Source organism: Budorcas taxicolor, chromosome 16, assembly GCF_023091745.1.
Source record: "Budorcas taxicolor isolate Tak-1 chromosome 16, Takin1.1, whole genome shotgun sequence".
NCBI classification, from domain to species: domain Eukaryota; kingdom Metazoa; phylum Chordata; class Mammalia; order Artiodactyla; family Bovidae; genus Budorcas; species Budorcas taxicolor.
This window is the reverse complement of record NC_068925.1, coordinates 63530895-63553727: the sequence shown is the minus strand read 5'-3', so window position 1 is coordinate 63553727 and position 22833 is coordinate 63530895. Positions and strand designations below refer to the sequence as shown.

At 46.6% G+C, this 22833-nt stretch overlaps 1 protein-coding gene across 1 annotated transcript in view; it reads right to left on the bottom strand.

Moving 5' to 3' along the window:
- Positions 1–22833, bottom strand: part of CACNA1E (calcium voltage-gated channel subunit alpha1 E) — a 332597-nt gene that overhangs the window by 291851 nt on the left and 17913 nt on the right. Inside the window, exons 2-3 of the mRNA XM_052653512.1 lie at positions 13314–13419; positions 12300–12439 (exon numbers count right to left, since the gene is read on the bottom strand). Of these exons, the coding sequence (XP_052509472.1) occupies positions 12300–12439; positions 13314–13419 (246 nt within the window). The remainder of the gene's footprint in view (positions 1–12299; positions 12440–13313; positions 13420–22833) is intronic.

Here is a 22833-nt window from a genome sequence, read left to right as displayed (position 1 = left end):
TAAGGTCTAGAGACTGGGTTTTGGTACAGTTCCAATAGGTTAAACAAAATTATAGTTGAGGGCCACTGTTGGATGGAGGAGGCAAGGGAGAGGGAGGGAGTCTTTGAAGACATTAATTTTATCTTAACACTGAGCAGACTTGGAATCATTCAGGGAAGTTCTATTTTCTCAGCGAACATCACCCATCCCCATTCATTTTCTGCAAATATGTCGACTTCCCTGCTTCCAACCAGCCGACGGCCTCCCACTGAACATCCCTGGTGGTGCCAAGCAGACCCTGAATGACGTGGCCCCTCCCCTTCTCCAACTCCCCTCAGGTTACCCTCACCTTAGTCACTACACGCTGGGCTCCACTGGCCTTCTTCTGTTCCCCAGGGCCACCCTCTCCCACCTCCAGCCCTTCACACTTGCCCCAACCTCCACCTAAACCCTCCTCATCCTTCCCTTCCCTCTTCTCTCTGTTCCTAGTGAAAGGTTACTCCATCTCTGGGTTTCAACATCAACTTCTTGACCTTCTTCCCCTCGGATTAGGTTAGAGTCCCAGTGTGAAATCCTCCTAGCCCTGTGACACGTCTCCTCTGAAACCCTGATACATCTTTAAAGTTTAATTTAGTATCCGTCTCCTCTGCTAGACAGCTAGCTCCAAGACGAGAGAAACTAGAGCTCCACCCAGGACTGCGTCCCTCCTACTCAGCATGACATCTGGAACATAAGAGGCCCAAGATGAATAGTGGCTGCTTCTATCCTTCCCTCCCCCTGGTCTTCTCCTGGCCCTTCCTCCTCCTATGTCTTTCCCCATAACTCAAAGTGTCAGACATGGGGGCAAGGGTAACCCTGAGTGGAAGCCCCAGGAGATAAATCCTTCTGGTTTTCCCACCCATCACCCAGAGTTTTGTTCAAGACTGCACAGCAAAGATACCCCAAATCAGTTCTAGTTCAGCTTCAACTTCCCGTGGCCACGCCTGTGGTTCTGGACTAAGAATGACTCCTCCAGGACTAGTCCAGCCCTAGAGGGTTGGTGGGGGAAGAGGTGAGATGCACAGAACCCCCACAGGGATGTAAACTGGGAGACTTCACCACATCTGAAGTGTGAGACAGTCACACCTGTCACTCTGCCTTCCAATCACTGTCCCAGAGCTGGAGGCCAGGGAGAAAAGCCACGACCTTGAGCCCCTCTCCTAACCATTCTGTCACCAAGGTCCAGGCTCCTGACAGAAGAGTGGCAGCCGAGACGGGAGGAGATGAAAGGCAAGGGGGGGTGGATATCAGCCTTTCCTGTCAGCTCTCCTCAGAGAGAGAACTGGAATGGTCCTCCTGACTGGACCCTCCTCCCAGGCAGAAGGGGACTCTCCTCAGCCCTCCTTTCTAACATCCAGAGCCCTCTGACTTGTGTATGTTTGTGTGATGTGGGGGGCCAGAAGACAAAGAGAATATTTTCTTAAAAAAAGAATCTGGAAAACAGTGTGGATGAGGTTAAAAATGAAGGCCTTTGTTTCCACTTTTACTTGGAATTTCTTTATTGTTGATTATAACTGCAGGAGGATTTGACTAGTTCAGATAAAATAGATACTTCTAAGAAGAAATAAGATATACCTCACATCCATTTGAAGGAAATTTCTGTCTTTGAGCAAAATGACAACTAACAGGAAATTTTAAATCAGCCATAGTCATGGAATCTGCAATAGGTTGCGGTGAAACTTGTCTGTGTGGTTGTTAGTTTAATGGAGATAAATGGCGATTCTGAATGAGGCCTACAGAACTATGGTATTTGGAATGTTTTCAATTTTAAATATCTTTTTTAAAAGGTGCTCAAGGTGCTTTAGGTGTATTTTAACATTTATCTTCATAACATCACTGACCTAGGGAGAAAGTATTTCTGCTCACCGATTTCGTATTTTGTTTCACTGTCTTTCAAAACACGCTGGCTGAGACAGCTGTGTTGTACAGGAGACACTGTGCGGGGTTTAGACGGCTAATAATATAATACAATGAAAATGCCGGCCCCTCCCTTTAGTAAGTGTTTGGCCTTGAGCTCATGACTTAGTCTCTTTGAGTTTTGGTTTCCTCATCCATAAAACGGAGATAATATCTGCCTTGCTTTGTGTTTCTACACATAAAATGATGTATGCAAATACTGAGATAGTATATGAGGGCTTCCACATTTGAGATAAGACATGCAAGCTATAGGTAAAATGTGAACCCACATCACCAGCAGCAGCAGCAGCATTACTGAATTTTCTTGTTGTAAGACCTAGTGAGGTAGGCAGTGGAAGTCCTACCTTTATTTCATAAATGAGATTTCATAAAGGAGAGCTGAGATGGTTTAGGCATCACCTAGTATCATACTGAAGGATCAGAGAAGGAATGTATACTAGGGTGAGGACCAGGACCCCAAACCCTGAATCATTTAGTCCCCTATATTAAATTCTGTTTCCATATAAGTTGCACATATATTCCAGCCAAGTAATTTTTAAAAATCTGATTTATTTCTTAACACCCCAGTGGCCTGAATATAATCTGGAAGTAACAGATTCTCACTGCCAGAGCGAGTGGAGTATAGCTTCAATTGAGCCTGAATCCAGAGTTGACCAACCAGGACCCAGCTCAGCACATTCCAGCTCTAAGACCATGGACATGTGGCTTACCTATGTGGGTCTCAGTTTTCTCTCCTGTTAAAAATAATAAACATGGAAAGTTGGACAGATTTATCATTCCCCCAGGTCTCAAATTCGGCGGCTAAGTCTTAGCAACCTCAGACTTAACCTTCCTTTGTACGTTCTCCTGAAGCCCAGCACACCCTCTTGTTCCTTCCAGCATCTGCCCTGCTCCCCTTGGCGATCTCTCTTCACTCCTCGTATCTGTTACTTTCTGACTTCAGGGAAACACACTGAACAGGACTGTTACATCTCACTCTTCACACAGAACTGTACACTACAATGACAGCAACAGACAGACGTTCCCAAGGGAGGAGATGCACATCACGTGCAGAACGGAAATGCAGACATGCCCTTTAATTCTCAAGTCACTCTTGTAAATCTGGAGAATGAACATTAATGCCATGGCCACCTCTGCATTGCAGTCCTGCCTCAGACTTTTCACCCCTGCTGCCCTCTTTCACACACACTCATCCACCTGCCTAAGACTGGATGCATTTAACTGCCTTCAAATGGGAGCTCCAGACCCAGGGTGGTGGTCTAGCTTAGAGAGTACCTGGTCATCACATCTTTCCCTCTGTTACCCGGAATGAATGTAAAGCCAGAAAAATGCTCCCAAACCAAGCCACCCGAGCATTCTGAGCTTCCTCCACTTCCCTGGCTTTCCTTCCTCCTTGTTGACACCAAGACCAATTCAGGACCCCACAAGTTCTCTCTATTTTGAGCTTCTGTCAATCTGTGGAGGTGACATGAAGCAACACTTCAGAAAAGAGAAACCAGCCCAAAGGCAATGTCATACACCAGAACATAGTAAGTAGGGACTCACATAGTAAATACCTAGTCTAATCATGCAATAGATATCTGTAGAATGAATCAATGATGAGTCTCAATAGAGAAAAGGGATCAAGGGTCTGTGTACTAAGAAATGATCTCCCACCCAAGGAGCAACTGCAGCTCAACTGCCTGTCAACTACTAGCTGGGACTCTCATCTGAAGTCTCCCCAAAAGAAAGTTTACCTCGTCAAAGAGCAAAGAAGAGATGTCCAAAAGCTCCACGTTTTGCTTTCTGCCCATCTCCTCCCTGAATCCAAATTCCATATCCTAACTATCTTTTCCATCATGAATCCATCTGGAGGGAAATGCAATTAAAACAGAGAACTAATGTTCTGACAAAAGGAGAAGCTGCAAGCAGCAGCTGTGTTCCCCCAAAGTGGAGCTAGAAACGAATGAGGAGTCGGTGAGGAGGTGGAGGTCTTTCAGACGAGCAGGCCAACTCCACTGGGAGAGAGAACTTGAGAAGCAGTCTAGCTTAGGGCCAGCAGAGCACCCCAACATCAGGATGAAAGCACCCGAGATCTCATCTGCTTCTACTGCCTCAGTTCCTTTGAGTAGCTCCTAGCCCCCCACGTTGCCTCACTTGGCCTCAGTTTCCCCATCTCTGAAACAACAAGCTCCAATGACTCCTCCCTGTACCCAGCCCTTCCCTGCTTCCCACCCCCCACTTGCTTCACCCACTTAGAGTGAAGAGAATGAGTAAAAGACAGGTCTGTAAAAGCTCGCCAGGCTCACTGGCACAGAGACGCTATATAAATCCCAAGTGCTATCATTCTAGTACCACAGAGATTTAAATTGGGCTGGGGGCCCTGGGACTGCGTTATCAACACCTCCCCCACATTCTCAGCACTGGGAAGACGGTGCTGGGGAAGGAAAACTGTGCTTTCCTCGATCTTTAACTGCTCGGGAAACGCGTGTATTAGGGCGGCCTCCTTACAGAAACCCTCTAAAAATACCTATCGATGTATTTAGCTCCAGATAGCGTCCTCCTACCAACAGGCTCCAGGCTGAACCACTCTGCCTGTGCCATGGTGAGAAGCTGGGGACCTCCAATGGCAGCTCCCAGCTCTTCTGCGGCATCTCCTCGGGCTCTTCTCCTCCCCCTTCCCTTTTCCCTTCATTCTTCTTCTCTCTGCAGGGTGAGGCACCTCCTCCCAAACTGCAGCTCAGGGTATGGCAATGGTTCCCCCCTCTCTTTTCCACGCCCTTTACTCAAAGTGAATTCCAGCATGAAAAAGACCTGCACGGCATCGAGCATAGGGTTAGAACCAATCACTGCTCAAACCGGTCCCTGCTCCAAGCCTTCAGTGGGTCCCTCTGCCTCTGGCTCCACTACGAGCTCCTCCCAGCTGGCCTGAGCTGGCCCCGGCTGCCCTCTCTGGGAGCATTGCTCACTATTCCCCTGGCCAACTCCTGGAAGCATCCTGTGTGCTCTCTCTCAGCTTTAAGGATTTGTACACAAAATTATCTTACCTAGAAAAGCTCTTCCACTTTTCCTTGTCTAAGTCCTATCAGCCTGCCCTCACATCCCAATTTCAATGCTCCTTCCTCCAGGAAGTCTTCCCCAGTTCCCAGAGCTAGCCAGGGTGCCCTTCCTCTGGGTTTTCATGACATGTGGCCTGCTGCTGGGGACACTCAGCCCTGCACCACTCACAGGCAGCACAGTGCCTGGCCACATTGTGGGTCCTCAACGATATCTCCTGAAGGACTTGAAGGAAGACACAGGGGTGGGGACAGGTGGTCACCTGGGCCCTGGAATGATGGTCTTGGTGGAGGAAGGAGGCTCAGATACATCTGCCCACTCTTCAGAGTTAGTACTCATATTTCTGCAGCTAACAGAATAGCCAAAAGAGGTCATTTCCCACAGGAAAGCTAGAAAAACTGATCATAGAGCATGTTCTGAGCAATAAAGATAGAGATATAAATGTAATTTTTGCAATATGGGTCAATAGATGGCAGCTTTCATTACATGGCAAACGCTGGGTGAGGCAATAGAGCCCTTCTCTCCATATCCCTCCATCTGCCCATAGCACCTCTAGGAAGTTGGGTCGTCAATATTCAGCTCTGACCCTATCCCTTGCACTCATCACCCAGGAAGCAATCCCAAAGGTAACCCTGAGAGTCCAGTCAACAGGCCAAACAACAGGAAGTCCAATATTCCTTACTCACCTAGAGACTCAGTTCCCAGTTTTCGTTTCTCTAATGGAGTGATCAGGATTCAAGCAGCTGGGCTGGGTCATAGCTACCTGAGAGAGCTGTAGGTAAGGCTTGGGCTTGGACCGACCAAGGGAAGGACTGGGAATAGGTGTCCCCTCCATACTGACAGTTTCAGGGTGGCCCTAGCACTCTCTTTCACATCTAATCAGTGACAAGAGAATCTGGCATGGACCAAGTGATTCCATTCTACTAGTATTTATTAAGTACCTAACTCTAATCATCCACAAACATGAACAGGGTTCAAAGACACAATCCTGGCCCTCACTTTCCTATTCCTACCCATGGGTTAGGAGTGCCTCTGAGTTCTCATCCTCCCCTATCTTCACCCATCTATTCTAGGGGCTGTGACCTGTTTTTAAGGCTAATATGTAATAATGACTTCAAATAATTTAGAATTATCCAGGTGGCCTAACAAATATTTAGAAATAGCATCTCTTGAATTGTTACCAATATGAGAGAGATCCCAAGTTATGTAAGGTAATAATTTGTTAAGAAAGTGAAAGTGCAGTAAAAGTATTATTCGCTCAGTCACGTCCAACTCTTTGCAATGTCATGGACTATAAGCCCACCAGGCTCCTCTGTCCATGGAATTCTCTAGGCAAGAATACTAGAGGGGGTAGCCATTCCTTTCTCCAAGGGATCTCCCTGACCCAGGGATTAAAGCAGGGTCTCCTCCATTACAGGCAGATTCTTTACCATCTGAGCCACCATAATTTGTTAAAAGAATGGCAAATTCACTGTCTTTTAGAAGAAATGAGAATACATTAACCTTGGTGTTTCTCAGTCCCAGAATTTGAGTGTTCAACAACATATAGTTTGTTAAATAAATGGGTGGATAGATGGATGAACAAGCCAACTTAGGAAGCAAGGTAGGACTTCTGGTTCGGTTTTTACAGATGAAACCATGAGGGTTAAGTAACGTGCCTTCCTAACCACAGAGCAGGGAGTTGGCTGTATTCCAAGCCTATGGATAGAAGTCTTAGGATGGACATATGGGGCTCTAGTCCTCTTCAAGTCACATGTGAAGCTTAAGCTCTGGCTCTAGGACATCCACCTGATTATACTGAGCCCATCCCACATGGCTTCAAGGGGACTGAAGAAACACCCAAGCACAGAGCTGCAGAGCCTGTGAGGTCACTGACAGCATAAGGAAATGACTGTTGACGAAGGAACTTGGAGCCAGAAAACGTGGGCTCAAGTCCAGCTCTAGCACCTCCTAGCATATCACGTACTCTTCCCGAACCTTGGTTGCTTCATCTATAAAATGGGGATGACAAGATCCCTTTTGGGGGATTATGAGGGTTCGAGGCATAATGTACATAAATTATCTCTGAACCATAAATTGCCTCAGCTTACAGACCTAAGAATTCTGAAAGTTAGCAGGTCTGGGGTTCAGGCAAAAGGCAGTGGCCCAGGCCCTCCAAACCCCATCTCTGAACAAAGGACATTGATGGCAGGTCCTTGGTTGAGCCAGCTGTCTGGCACCTCAGCTCCCTCCCTACCTCCCATCACACACTGAGAGCTGAGAAGCTAGACAGTCTCAGCCCGAGGCGATGTCCCACTCCAGCAGTGTGGGACCCACTCCTCCTCTGCACAGGAGGCGGATGTAGGTGACACCTGGAGCTGAGATGAGAAGTCAGAGCGGCCAGCATGGGCTGCTCATGGGACAGGTGTCAGGAAGCCTGGAGAAGGGGCTGCACCAGTAGGAGCGACACACCAGCCCTGGGTCAAAGGACACTTTCCAACTCTGGATCTGCCGTCAAGCTGCTGGTGGTCCTGGGCTGAGCACTTACCCCCTCTGACTACTGGATGACTCCAATCTCAAATCTGGGCTGGTATGACAACATACTCACTGTAGCTAAGACCCCAAGAGTTGTAGGTGCCCCGTGGTTTTACTCACCACCAAAAGAGACGAACGCTGTCAATTAAACTATATCATGCCATTATTGTAAGATGCAGGCTGTATATTTCAGACATGCACCAGCAGGAGAAAAATGCATTTTAGAAGCAAAGTGACATGGTAGATGAAAGCACTGTCTGAGCAGAAGACAAAATTTGATTATCCATTCCCATGGGATAGAATCACAACTCTGAGCTTGGATCTCAAGAGTGCCACGCCCCTTCCCTGGAAAGGAAGAAACAGTAGGTTCAGGAAGAACCGGGGCAAAGTCCTATCGGTTCAGATGGACGGCAGTGGCCTTTCAGCAAAGTTTGAGGACCTGCTAACAATGGCAGATATCGGGGCTGGTGGGAGAGAAAGCAGAGAGGACAAGTGGCTTGGCCAAGGGCTCAGCACCCATGCCCACTCGTGTGCACACCACACAAGGGGACACAGAGGGCCTTACTGGTTACACTGATGAAGGATTCTGTTGACCTCTACAAATCTGCCCCTTCAATCATGTGGCAACCCTCATTTGAAGGCCAAGCTTATGGCTCCCACCAGCTTCTCTTGGCCTTCGATGCCAGTTCCTACATCTTCCCTCACACATCCTACTTCCTAGCCCCACCCCAGCAAGGCAGATTCTCTTCTAGAAGAACTTCAAACTGTCACAACGGCTCTTAAAATGTGACACCCAAAAGATGTACACTGGAGCAACTTTAATAATTATTCATAACAGCCAAATCCAGAAAGAAACCTAAGTCTCAGATAATTGCAAAAATGGATACAGAAGCTGAGTATATCTACTTCATAAACTGCTGATCAGTCTTTACCGCTTTTTACCAAAATATGGAGTAACATGTACTATGCCCATAATATACCGAGAAAATGCAGCAAAATTACAAGCATTGAAAAGAGAGCTTGCTAAGCATTAAAAAGGCCGGAAGGAAATACCATAAAATAATCAGGAATTTTTCTTAGTCAGTGACTTTCTTTCTTTTTTTCTGTATTTTCCAAATTTTCCTTATTGAACATAGAATGGTTTGAAATGAAAATAAATGGACTAGATAAGAAATTTCAAATGGACTCTGACATATATAAGACTTAGTGAGACTAAGAATTCACATAATTTTAACATTAACCCACACATTACAGTAGTCTTCTTTTAAACAGATCATATTTCTAAAATGACTCAGACTCATTTAAGGCCTTTTACTGTATAGATCTTCCATGACTTATGATTAGGTTACACCCCAATAAACCCACCATAAGCTGAAAACAACAATAAGCTGAAAACACATTTAATACACCAAACCTAATGAACAATGGAAACAGTGAGAGACTTTATTTTCTTGAGCTCCAAAATCACAGCAGACAGTGACTGCAGCATGAAATTAAAAGAGGCTTGCTCCTTGGAAGAAAAGCTATAACCAACCTAGAGAGTATATTATAAAGCAGAGACATTACTTTACCAACAAAGGTCCATCTAGTCAAAGCTATGGTTTTTCCAGTGGTCATGTATGGATGTGAGAGTTGGACTATAAAGAAAGCTGAGCGCCAAAGAATTGATGCTTTTGAATTGTGGTGTTGAAGAAGACTCTTGAGAGTCCCTTGGACTGCAAGGAGATCAAACCAGTCAATCCCAAAGGAAATCAGTCCTGAATATTCATTGGAAGGACTGATGCTGAAGCTGAAACTCCAATACTTGGCCACCTGACGTGAAGAACTGACTCTCTGGAAAAGACTCTGATGCTGAGAAAGATTGAAGTCAGGAGGAGAAGGGGATGACAGAGGATGAGACGGTTGGATGGCATCACTGACTCCATGGACATGAGTTTGAGCAAGCTCCAGGGGTTGGTGATGGACAGGGAGGCCTGGCGTGTTGCAGTCCATGGGGTCGCAGAGTCGGACACGACTGGGCAACTGAACTGACTGACTGACTGAACCTAGTGAACATCATAGCTGAGCCTAGTTACCTAGTTAGCTGAGCCTCATCATAGCTGAGCCACATTACAAGTAACTTGCATTAGACTATAGGTAACACTTGCATTAGACTACACTTCGGTAAAATCATGTAACACAAAGCTAATTTTTAAATTAAGTGTTGAATATCTCATGCAATTTATTGAATACTATACCGAAAGTAAAAAACACAACAATAACCCTCATGATCTCAGGGCTGACTGGGAGCTGTATCTGCCACTGCCCAGCATCACAAGACAGCACCATACTGCCTATGGAAAACATCAAAATTCAAAGTTCAGTCGCTACTGGAAGAGTATTGCTTTTGCATCATCAGAAACTCAAAAAAAAATGTGAGGTAAACTATCATAAGTTGGGGACTATTTATATAGTATATATTATTTTATGGACATTTAAATCATCCCCAAACTATTAATATTAGCAAAAAGTCAAAAGATAACAATTGTTGGTGAGGATGTGGAGAAAAAAGAATTCTTGTGCCTTGTTGGTGGAAATATAAATTGGCCCAGTCACTGTAGAAAATAGTACGGAAATTCCTCAGAAGAATTAAAAATAGAGCTACCATATAATCCAGTAATTTCACTTCTGGGTATTGTGTCCAAAGAAAATGAAATAGACATTACATGTTCAAAGAAAATGAAATCATTACCTCAAACAGATGTCTACAGTCCCATGTACATTGCAGTATTATTCACAATAGCCAGATACAGACACAACCTAAATTTCCACCAATGAATGAATGGATAAAGAAACTGTGATACAGATATACATGCACACACACACACATAAGAACATTATTCAGTCTTTAAAAAGGAAATCCTGCCATTTGCAACATGGATGAACCTAAAGGACACTATGGAAATAAAGACAAATGCTGTGCAATCTGTTTTATTGATTACACTAATTTCTTAGAAGTGGAAGTCACAGTAACAGTGGGAGGAAAGGTGGTTATGAGGGACTAGGGGTAGGGAAGAGGAGAAGATATTGATCAAAGGGTAAAAACTTTCAGCTACAGACGTATACATTCTGCAGACCTAGCATTCACCATGGTAAATAATAATGCATATATTATTATATTATTACTATATTATCATATAGTAAATAATAATGTATAACATACTTGAAATCTGCTAAAAGTGTAGTTTTCAAGTGTTCTAACCACCATAAATAAAACTACGTGAGGTGATGGATATGTTAATCAGTTTGATTGCAGTAATCATTTTACAATGTATCAAATCATCACATTGTATACCTTAAATATAGACAACTTTCATTTGTCAATCACAGTTTAATTAAGTGGGGATAAAACCCACAAGACATCACCCAGGTGTACTACAGTCTATACTGTGTACTTCTGAAACACGACGCAGAAGCTGTATCTTTATGCACTAAATCACACTTTAAATGCAGTAGTAGCATTTTCTTTTAGAAAAATAAACTTCAGAAGATCCTTTTGTAAGGCAACAGATGTTTTTAAACATAGAGAGTCATCTCTACTACTTATCTGATCCCTATACTAAGGGATTCAATGCTCACCAGTTTCTATTTATATATTCTAGTCTATTACACCTTCAACTTTTCCCCTTTCACTTAATCATAGTTGACATGAACGTTAAATGTACGACAATTATGTCTGTTGCAAAAGACAATGAAAAGATGCAAGTGTTTCTAAACTCTCACTCTTGCCAGATTTTACCTGCCCCAACTCCTCTGAAAAAAGAAAAAGAAAAGAAAAAGGTCTTCTTTGCTCCCCTCTGCCTTTGGTCAATAATAACGGTAGCTCATCTCTCCCCGCTCCTCACTTTTCCACCCAGCTCTTAACTTGTCCTCACAGGTTTCAATTTCTGGGCAGCGGGTAAAGGAATTTCCATGCTACACCTTTTGCTGCCACAGCCACAGAGGACCCAGGGGCTGCCCCCTCGCCTGCAGGTACCAAGAGCAGCCTGATATAGAGACACATGAGAAGCCACAAAAGCCTGAGCAGGCATGCTCACCATCGCCAGTCCCAAGGCCCACCACATATGCTCACAACAGCACCAGACTGGCCCCAGGAGAGGTACACTGTATTCATTTTCAAAAGCAGAATGATCAAATATTTAAATAAAAGTACTGCCATCACGTATACCACCTGTAACACAATGTAGTGTTACTATGTCAATTTCCAAAGGGACGTGTTATCAAACATTTTCACATGATTCAGTTTTATAGCTTCTCATATTATAAATATACATAAATCTATAAATAAATAAATCTGTAAATTATTTTTTAGAAATCCTCTGTTGTCAAGACACGAGTCCCAAGTATCATTTCAGAGAATATACTTAAAAGAGTCTTTCCCAACCTCCTAAAGAAAACTGCACCTGATAGCATCCTTTGGCCCATTACGGGGGTTTTCCCTCATGCCAGGGCAAGCTGCTTGCTTTAGTGAAAAGACTCATTTGGAAACGTGTGTTCAGCACTAGCAGAGCACAGAATGGGAAACCGGAAGCAGCAGCAGCCAGACCTTGGGTCCACAGCCTCTGTCTAATGCCATGTGCATCTCCAGAACACTTGCACTCCCCTGCAGCTGGCTCAGCCATGGCTCAGTACCATGGGAATCTTATCCTTGAACTTCCTCCTCCTCCTCGCCTCCACAGAATCGTCTCCCCCCAATTCCCAGGCTTCTCGCACCAGCTACTTCATGACCCCACAGGCGCCTCCACGTACAAAGAAGAGACAGGAAGAGGACTCACCCGCTGAGGACCACGATGAAGTCCATGACATTCCAGCCATTGCGGAGGTACGAGCCCTTATGGAAGATGAACCCCAGGGCCACGATTTTGATCCCAGCTTCAAAGCAAAATATCCCAATGAAATAGGGTTCTGTCTTCTCCTGCAGGATGAAGAACAGAGGTGTTGGTAAGAGGAGGACTGCTTCAACCAAGGCACCCCCTGCCTAGCTACCCCTCTGCTCTGACTTTTCCTGTCTCCTACAGGACACCAGGATGCCTGTGCTGAGCAGCCCCGTGTACAGCTGGGAAGTGAGGGTGCTGCGAGACTTACAGAGTGCACAAGAGCAAGGGAAGCCAGCTGCACAAGTGGGTGGGTGTGGGGCTCACACCCAGGACCAGCTGTCTTCCCAAGGCAGAGACTGATGGTGCTGGCTTGGCCTTGAAGGGGCTGGCATTCCCACAGATGGTCATCACTTACGCTGGAAGCTTAAGAGTCCTTTCTCATCCATGGGTAATCAGACTGGAGCCACTTACCCATTTGTTTGGATTTTAAGCATTTTGTTTGTTCTCTTTGGGCGGGGGGGGGGGGAGAGGGGGCTTGGGGGGTACTTTAGACATGTGAATAATTTCTTTACAGAGAGTATGGACAAACATTTAGGAAGTTCAGAACCATGACGGCACACAGGCTTTGAGCATCCTTCATCCTCTCTCCTTTGCTCTCCCTTTTTCCTCTCATTCTCAAAGTCCCCCAGGAAGAAGCGAGAAGAAAGTGGACCCTGGGCCTTTCCTTTCATCTTGCCTGGCTGCCATGTGCTGTAGACACAGAACTTCCTGGGAGCAGGAATTTAAAAGGTCAGTCCTCTTTATGAACCCCAGTGGGACTTGTCCCCAACCTGTTCCTCAGCAAAGAACAAATTCACAGAAGTGTAGTAGAGTAGGAAAAGAGAGAAGGGGGCCAGGTGATAAAGCAAAGGAGAAGGAAACCAGGGAAGAAGAGGAACAGGGGGAAAGAAAGATGAGGAGAGAGGCACCTACCAGTCTGCGGGACATTGGGGTCTTGTCATCCTCAGGAAGATGTTGCTCCAGGGCCAAGACGATGCAATTGGCAATGATGGTGGCCAAGATCATGTACTCAAACGGCGTGGGAAAGGAGGAGTTAAGAAACAGAATCACCAAAGAGAGAAGGACAGCCTCCAAGATGGCTATGTACATCCATACACAAACTTCATCAACCCACAGCATGTCTGTGCAGTCAGCATGATTGACAGGAGCAGACAGGCAGGCAGAACAGTGGCTGGTCCTTAGCACACGGAACCAGAACTGTTTCTGATCAGACTCTGAAGACAAAGCATCTTCTCAAGGAAAGGAAGAATGCAGTCAGTAAATAATGTATTAGACATATGGTAGACATTCCAGATTCTTAGTGAATTCAGTGACACATCCGGGAATTAACCAGGACTGAAAAAGGAAGTGGGACAAAGAGAGGAAGAAACAATGATGCTGTTGCAGGAGAAACTAGCTTTGTCCCGTTTTATTTTCTCCTAAGCGCCTACATCTAAAGAAATCAGAGAGACATATCATGAGCTTGCAGCCAGGGCACCGAAGTCAGGGCCTCTAGGAATCAAACTACAAATGAGAGGATAATGAATTCAGGCTCTGTTTTCTGTTGCATTTTTCTGAAGAGAGGTGAGTGGGCTCCCTGCGACTTTTTGAAAAACAGGACTGTGATTCCAGTGCCAGCATCCTGGCTCCCGCAGAAAGGTTGTGCTGTAAAACCAGGGGGAGGCGGGAGTGGGGAACTTCTAGAAAAAAGGAGAGGGAATCCCCAGCTCCAGAGTCATTCTGCACACGGGATTTCATTCTATAACTACTGTTGTGACAAAGAGCAGTGAGTTGCTGCCACTGGTCTTGCGGAGCAACCTGTGATCTGGCAGCATCTGGAATCCAGGCGGGAGCAACAGGGAGAAAGTGCGGTGACGTGGAGGAAGGGGAAGGGATGTTGTCTCCCCCCGCCCCCATTCAGGCTGGCTGTGCAGGACGTAGGGCCCAGAGCCCTCCCTAGGTGGCAGAAGAGGGGGACAAACCATAAACACGTCCCCTGATGCCTCACCATCCCCACCAGGTTATATGTGGCCGTGAACATCAATGGTCAAAGGGCACTCGCACATCCCTGACGGAGGGGAGGGGAGTCCGTGCAGGATGCAACTTGCCCGCCAGTTGCTCTGGTCCTGATGCTAGCTAGAATGGTAGGTTGCAGGGGGTGAGATGGCTGGCTTGCATCCGAGCCTCTGGAACTTTTCATTTAGCAGCACCTCCTCCCTGCCCCCATCCATTCCTGAGTCACAGCCCCAGCAGCTGGCTGTGTTCCTTTCTCACACACCCAACACTCGCCCAGGACTCATACCCTCAGGACAGTTCTGCCACCTCTGCTGTCCTGCAGGGCAAAGCAGCCAGATCTGAAAACCAGATAGGGCTCAGAGAACCTCAGAGCCAGCCTCCTCCCTCCACACCCTACTGTGCTCACTGAAACCCGCTCAGTCAGATGGGAGCCTCACTGCACCACCCAGAAAGCCCCCCAGCCATCTCGCCATCCCTTCTGCTTCAGTCTCTCTGGGTACCAAGCTAGGCCCCTGAGAGCCAAACACTAGCAAACACACCTCAGAGATGCTCATCTCACTTAATTTGCGTACTTTCTTGTGACAAGTTCCCCCATACAGCTAGTCCACAGACAAACTGAATTCCCAGAGTTTCACCTTTACTGCTGCACCATAATTTCACCCCAGAGTGCCCCGGACATGGATTCATCCTGAAGTCGGGGTGCTCTACAAGGCCTAAAGGAACACCCCTCTCAAGGATGTATGTATTTGATATTTTCAAAATTTTAAGCCAAAGGATCACTGCTCTGAATGGGCCCTTAGACATCAGACTGCAGGCAGAGGGTTTGGATTGGGAGGATGTGGAAATAGGGTCTTCTCAGAACCTATGAATTACTAAACTCTCACTTTTAGATTCTAGCCTCCTAGGCTTGGGTGGTGCCATTTATTGAGCCCTCATGAATTCTCAGCCATCCAGACACCTGGCCAGTCACAGGAAATCTGACTTGTCAGCCTCTCTCCTGCTGTGAGCGTCCTGTATGGTGATGGCCACACCTTGCCGAGGAGGCTAGCCCTGTGTCTACCACAAGGCTGATGTGTCTGCACCTGGACATTGTGGGCTAGGTGAGCTGAGTGGTCTTAACAGGGAGTTTTGCGCTTCGGTTATCTGGCCGGGACACAGAGGTGTGAAGTGGGTGTGAGGATGGGTGGCAGCGGGGGTCCAGAAGCCCAAGAGGACTACGTGAAAGAAAGAAGGCGGCCAGGGAAATCTTAGGCGAGAAGAACAGGAGAGAACACCCAATCCTACCCAGGCCCCAGCCACTCCCCCTTGTAGCTCTTCCCTTCAACCTCCCGTCTGCTTCTCTTTCTGAAGAAAGTACAAAGAATGGGCCCTTACATCTCAGTGCTTTTGCTTCCTCCTACAACGGCCTTTCTCCTCTTTTCTTGGTCATATATCAAGATAAAGATAAAACATCACCTGGCCTGTAAAGGTTTCTCCCTGTGCCCCCCAGCTCTCCGCAGGGTGCAATTTCACCATCACATTGATCTCCCCAAAGAAACTCTACCTGGAAAGCAGGGGCGGGGTTTTTTCACGTCTCCACTGGCGGGACTCAGCAGAGCTCCAGACACAGGGAAGAAGCTCACTCAGTGTTGAGCGCAGGCTGAATGAAAGGGAGGCATCCCAGTCTGTGAGCTGCAGCTCCGCTGAGGAGCCATCATAGTGACCAGGCTGTAGTCACTCCCGCTGGCTTGGACCCCCATCTGGGAGCTGACTCAGGGGCACCGCTCCCGGTCTTCCCGAAACAGAACTTCAGGCCCTTAGCAAGGGCTCTGATGTACCTCCCAGGGGAAGAGCCTGGGCTGCAAGGAAGGGCCCACAGGGTACAAGCCTGCACCTCACAGGCTAGACAAAGATGTGCTCAGAAAGGTCAAAGGCAACTCCACGTTGCCAAGGCCTCAAAGAGCAATGCCCGTCATGAAACAGAACAGGATCCCCTGTCCTTTACCATCTCCCAGAGTTTGTTCAAACTCTTGTCCCTTGAGTCGATGACGCCATCCAACCACCTTATTCTCTGTCATTCCCTTCTCCTCCTGCCTTCAATGTTTCCCAGCATCAGAGTATTTTTCAATGAGTCAGCTCTTCACATCAGGTAGCCAAAGTATTGGAGATTCAGCATCAGTCCTTCCAATGAGTATTCAGGGTTGATTTCCTTTCAGATTGACTGGTTTGATTTCCTTGCTGTCAAAGGGACTTTCAAGAGTTTTCTCTAGCACCTCAGTTTGAAAGCATCAATTCTTCAGCATTCTCTACGGTCCAACTCTCACATCCGTACATGACTACTGGAAAAATCATAGTTTTGACTATACAGACCTTTGTCGGGCAAGTGATGTACACATATTAACTCTTCAAAACAAGAAACCAGCATGTATAGAAGATCCCTTTAATGAAAAAAAGATTTTATAAGAGCAAAGGAAAAAAATCTGTCTTGTTAGAAGGATAATGAGTTTTCTTGGGGTAGTAGGATTACTTCTTTGCTCCTTAATGCATTGTGTTATAATAAGCATGTATTCATATACAGCTGTGAAATCAATTAAAGCTAGATTTATTCTGAAACAAACAAGTAAACAAACCAACATTAAAAACCCATACCAACCTGAGGGTCATGGAAATTATTAGCTCAAGATTTCTGAGAGGATCAAATGCAAGAGAACAGAGACTGGACTAAATGAGGGAATGGCCACGGAAGTTCTTTGAAACCTGCAAAGCTGCCTCCTCTGCATCTGTCTCGCTGTCTGCTTGCTAGGGGCCTCATTTTATAAACTTTCTTAGCAAGCTCCCCGAACACCCCTTCACTCCTTTCTCCCTCTGAGCTCGTTAATGAGGACCTGTGTCACTCCCAACTCTCCCTTCCCCGTCTCACAGCTTCAAGACAATCATTAGGGAAATGATAAAAATAGGTTTCCTTATTGATTTATCTCCGTTACCCAATGCTCCTTCCTTGGAATGGTTGACTTGTTTCCTTAGCAACACAGCTAATTCAAGCAGCATGACTTGGCCTGCACACCTGATATTTGTTCATCTCCTTTCCTGAAGCCCAGAGAGCCGGGGCAGGAGACGGGGGTACGGGGGCTGCCCTCCCAGTGAGCTGCTGGCTACCATGGCAGTGCTGGCTCTGCCTGTCCACAGAGCCCCGGGGGCCGGGCCTGGGAGCTGTCTTCCCTCTGCCCACCCCACAGGGACTGATGTGCAGGTACGGAACTGAGCAGGACTTGGGCCCCATACAGCAAACCTGGGTGCCCCCAGGGAGACAAGCATCTCTGTACCACCTGGGTGCTGATCCTAGGTCCCTTCTCCTCTCAGCAGCCTCATCTCAGAGCTGTGAGGCTGGAACTCCGAGGAGACTGAATGAGCTCAGAGGGGCCGAGGGCCCACCAGAGGCACAGGCAGGCAGATGAGATGCTGTGCTCTCATTCCAAGCCCAGGGCTGGTGGAGCACGTGCTTTTGTGGGGAGCAGCCTATGGGTGCCTAGGCCATTGCTGTAAACTCCTGGGGGAGTCCAGAATAGCATAGTCTCAGGATAGCAGGCCTCAGGACCCATCTTCATCCCTCACCCCAGGACCAAAGCACACTCCCTATGGGCAAGTCGGTCTCCTTTCCTCCTGTCCACCCTCGACTCCTATTTGGGGATGCCCAATTCTAAGAGATGGAAGGAAGTCAAAAGACGGTCTGGGCATTATTATGCACAATCTCTGCTCACAGCTGCACAGACACATTCTAACAAGTGGAATGTTGACTCAAAGACAGTCTTGGGGTAGAGGGTGCTGCCAAGTCTGCGATTTCTTCAACACCAAAGGGATAGTTTAAAAAATGAATGATAGTGAAATCTAGCTATCCAAGACCTTCGGGCTGCCTTTTTAATATGAGAAGAATCAGAATCTCCCTCATGACCTGGAATGCGATGGAGAATATGTAGTTTGGCAATGGAAACCAGAGCCACAGTTCTCCACAAAAGTCACTCCAACATGGTACTCAAGTCAGGGAAAACCACCGCCACCCAATCCTCCAGAGCCAAAGAAGGACAACGTGAGGATCAAAGTCTAAGATGACACGTGAATATACACACACTACTATGTATATAAAAGATGATCAATAAGGGCCTACTGTATATGTAGCATAGGAGAAGGCAATGGCACTGCACTCCAGTACTCTTGCCTGGAAAATCCCATGGATGGAGGAGCCTGGTAGGCTGTAGACCATGGGGTCGCTGAGGGTCAGACACGACTGAGCGACTTCACTTTGACTTTTCACTTTCATGCATTGGAGAAGGAAACGGCAACCCACTCCAGTGTTCTTGCCTGGAGAATCCCAGGGACAGGGAAGCCTGGTGGGCTGCCGTCTAGGGGGTCGCACAGAGTCGGACACGACTAAAGTGACTTAGCGGTTAGCGGTATATATAGCATAGCGAAGTCTGCTCAATACTCTGTAATGACTTATAATGGAAAAGAATCTAAAAAAGAACAGCTACATGTATATGCATAACTGAATCACTTTGTTGTATACCTGAAACGAACACAACATTGTACATCAACTATACTCCAATATGAAATAAATATTTTTTAAAAGAAACCTTTGAAAACCGTAAGGTGCTACACACATGGGCATTCGTTTTTATTCTCCTACTAAATCCATCTTTAAGCATCAGCTGTGGCTTAAAGCTTTGGGGGAAGCATCTGTGAGTGGTCACAGCCGCTGGGAGTGGGCTGGCTGGCTGGCTGGCTGCAGCCAGGGGCTGACATTGAAGAGACCCACAGCAATAAAGGATTGAAAAGAAAATTATGGTAATGAGTCTCCGGGAAGAGAGCAAAGACATTTGGCCCAGAACCTCCTGGGAATATGGAAAGCACATCCAAACAGCAGTCCCCAGAGGAGGATTTATGAAGCTGATGGCTCTGATGCAATCTTTCCCAGTGATTAGAAGGGACATTCATCACACCCAAGGCCAGGGCTAAGAATGGGAGGGGTTGAACCATCATAGAGGTCCGGCTCTGGCTCCTACAGACCCTGATGGAAATGCAGTGAGATAATGCTGGTGAGATCATATCCCCCGCCCGGGCCATGGAGAACGATACATCTGGAGGGACCAGAAGTAGGGCAGAGACGGGACCTCATGCCTAAAACCCAGACATGGACAGGGCCACCACCATCGTCTCCACAGACACTGTCTGCACCCCTCCCGAGAGGCCAGTATTCTCACAGGAATAGTTGTCTCCCAGCCTTTCCACACATGCTGTGTGTACAGTTCTTCAATGCCTCCCAGACTGAAAAGAAAATCCAAACCAGCCCTGGTAGGCCTGGGGCCAACTCTCCTTCCTGGAAAGATGTTTCACCTTCTTTCCAGATCATGGGATGAAGTAGGAGTGACTATGAGATAAAAAGATGATGAGCCAAGAGGGCTTTCTAACACTCTCAGCAAGCCTTTGCAGCTCTGCCTGACCTAGGTTCAGAGGTTAGAGGTCAGGTTCAGAGGTCAAAGGCCAGGTTCAGAGCTAAGTCATGGTCCAAGGGAGCCTAGGCCCAGAGGCTAACATGCTCCTGGATAGGCTCCTCCTGGACTTCTTTGAACCTGCTTCTGTGGCTGACCCAGCAGGACAGAGTATCCAAAGAAGTCTCATTCAGAAAAGGAAATAAAGAGAGCCATTGCTTTCTTTGGGGTTCTGAGGGGTTACTGATAAATTTTTCAATTTCCTGAAAGACAATGTTAAGCATCTGAATTTATCAATGTATGAACCACTCTCATATCTGGGGCAAGTCACGCCCTCAACTCCACCCCCAACTCTTTTCTCCGTCCTTATCTTTAGGTTCCCAGTCTCTGTCCCAAACTTATCGATGGGGTGGATGACACATAGTCACTGAATGGCAGGAGGGCTAAACCCCAGTGTTTGCTCCTGTGATAGAAGAATCAGTACACAATTCTGACTGCAATTCTGGAAATCCATCCTGGATCTGTCCTCCCTTTCCCATCCGCATTACAGCAGAAACACACTGCTAACAAGCAGAAAAATGAGGTAGAAGGCTTTGCATACTTTGCATTGTCCCATTTCATTATCTCATCACTTCCTTATTGGAATTTTTCTCACCACCCAACTCGCCTTAAAAAAAAAAAAATCAGATTGAAAAACCAAACCCCTTTCTCTTTTTTTAAAAACAAAACAAAACAAAAATGTGTCATGTGACTTCCAGCCTTAACATCAGTTTTTTAACTTTGGTTTCCATGGTGGTGGGATGCAACCTACCATCACCATGACAACAGCTGCCTCTGTTCAAATTCACCATCTGACAGGCAGTCCTGAACACACCTCTCTCCCTCTCGCTGTCAAGAAGATGGAAATGCCATTACACCTACTCCTAAAGACTGAAATCCTAATGAATGAAAGACAAAGGAAGCAATGTTGAGAATATAGCAACGAGGCAGAGAACCCCCCCCAAAGGCTTTCTGTTTGCCCATACAGCCCACTGCTCTCTCAGAGAGGTCAATGGACTCAGTTACTCAAAACAAAAGATCCCCAGCACTAACCCTGCAATGCTGGCTGTGTAGCTGCATTGAACTTTTCATTGCTTTTAGACCAAACAACTCCCATCTCACTCCCATGTCCCCACCCTCTATATAAAGTAAAGGAAGTTCACATCATTGCCAGCACAGTTAACCATGCTCAGTCTCAGCTGAGCCCAGCTCCAAAAGGATGGGAAGTGGTGATTCTGTGAAACTCAGCCAGCACCGGCTTCCCTCTCTCTCTTCTCTCACTAACAGACAGCTGCATAAGCCTTAACAAATTCCCTTTTTGTGTGTCACACTGAATCCTGGACTCAAAACGCTGTCATTCGACAGTTTTGGTGATCAGGAGACAAATGACTGAATGCTACAGGAAAGGGAAGAAAGAAAGGGGAAATATTAAACGCCTCTGGAAGGAAAACAAAACAGTGGTGGGAAAATTACCTGTTTCAGAAACCAGAATCTGTGTTTTGATGACACTCTGATGAATTCAAGCCCATCAAGCCTTTCTGGCAGCAACGTGTGTTTTAGGCAAAGAATGTGGGCTGCCATCAGCAACCACACCCAAGACTGTAGCCTACTCTACATCCCCACTGACTCTGTGGGGCTCAGGTGGTACTCTGAATGCAGAAAGAAAAGCAAACGCCTTCTGTGAAAGAGTCCACAAATCATCTCTGGCAGAAGATTTTGTTTCCCTCAAAAAAACCCTGCTATTGCACCCCAACATTCAAAGACACCTAAGAGCCTCCAAACCACATGAGAAAATGTTGACAGCACTAAGGATTCTCAGCTTATAAAAGGAAGACTGGAGAAAGACATCATAGATCTTATCAAATATCTGAAGGGCTAGCTTGTCAGAGGGGACGCTGAAATTGTCTAAGTTCTTCCGGAGGGCAAGGCTGAGACCACTGGATGGAGCAGCCACCCAAAGGCAGATCTGGGGCAATTCAGAGAAGTTCCATAAGCAAATGGACTGTATTGTTAAGTAGTAAACTAAGTGTTACAAGAATAAATGTTTAAAAACCATCTAACCTAAAGAGAGAAAAACCCTGGTGCGTAGCAAGTGTCAATTTCTGGAGTGTAAACCTGTCTCCATGGCAATCTCAAGCTACCAACTTGACACCCATGCACACGGAGTTGGGAAGAGATACACACAATTGAAACTTGCAAGCTGTGACTAGCCAGTTCCACACACCACTCACTGCAAGCTCCACGTCCCTAGGAAACCATCAAGGATACGAGAGATGCCTAAATTTGACAGCAGTTGTGCCGGACAACCCTCCTACACACGAGGAGTTAACAAACGGGAAGGAAGAATGTCAATGAATCTTCAGGCACTTGCTCAAGGGCCTCCTGGGTCAGCAAGACTCACTCTGCCCCTTAGACTCAAGATGCTCCCCTAGTAGACCTGCCTTCTGGAAGTCTGAAGCATCACCCTTAGCACAGAAGGCTAGGGACCTGTGCAGCCAGATGTGTGCAAGAAGCAGCCACAGGTGCACCATCTACCAACACCATGAAACAGAAGAATCAATCACCCCATTCTTTCAGGTTGAATTCTGGGAGGCCCCTCCGCTATATCACTGTGGCTATAAGACAACTGAGAGGAAGCAACCCAGACACATGATTAAAAGCATATTTCAAAGAAACAAATCAGGTAAAGGCTCTCCTCTTCTAGATCATCAGTGGATCCCAGCCTGTCTACACAGCAGAATCATCTGGGAGGCTTTTAAAAATTAAAGATACAGGTATTCCATCTTTAGAAATTCTAATGTAATTCATTTCAGCTACTGTCTGGGCATCAGAATATCCAGGACTCAGGCTGATATTCATGTGCAGTCAGGGAGAAGAACGCTGCCTTCCATGGTGAAGGCAGTGACAGCTAAAGGTGCCCTCAAGTCACGTGAGAT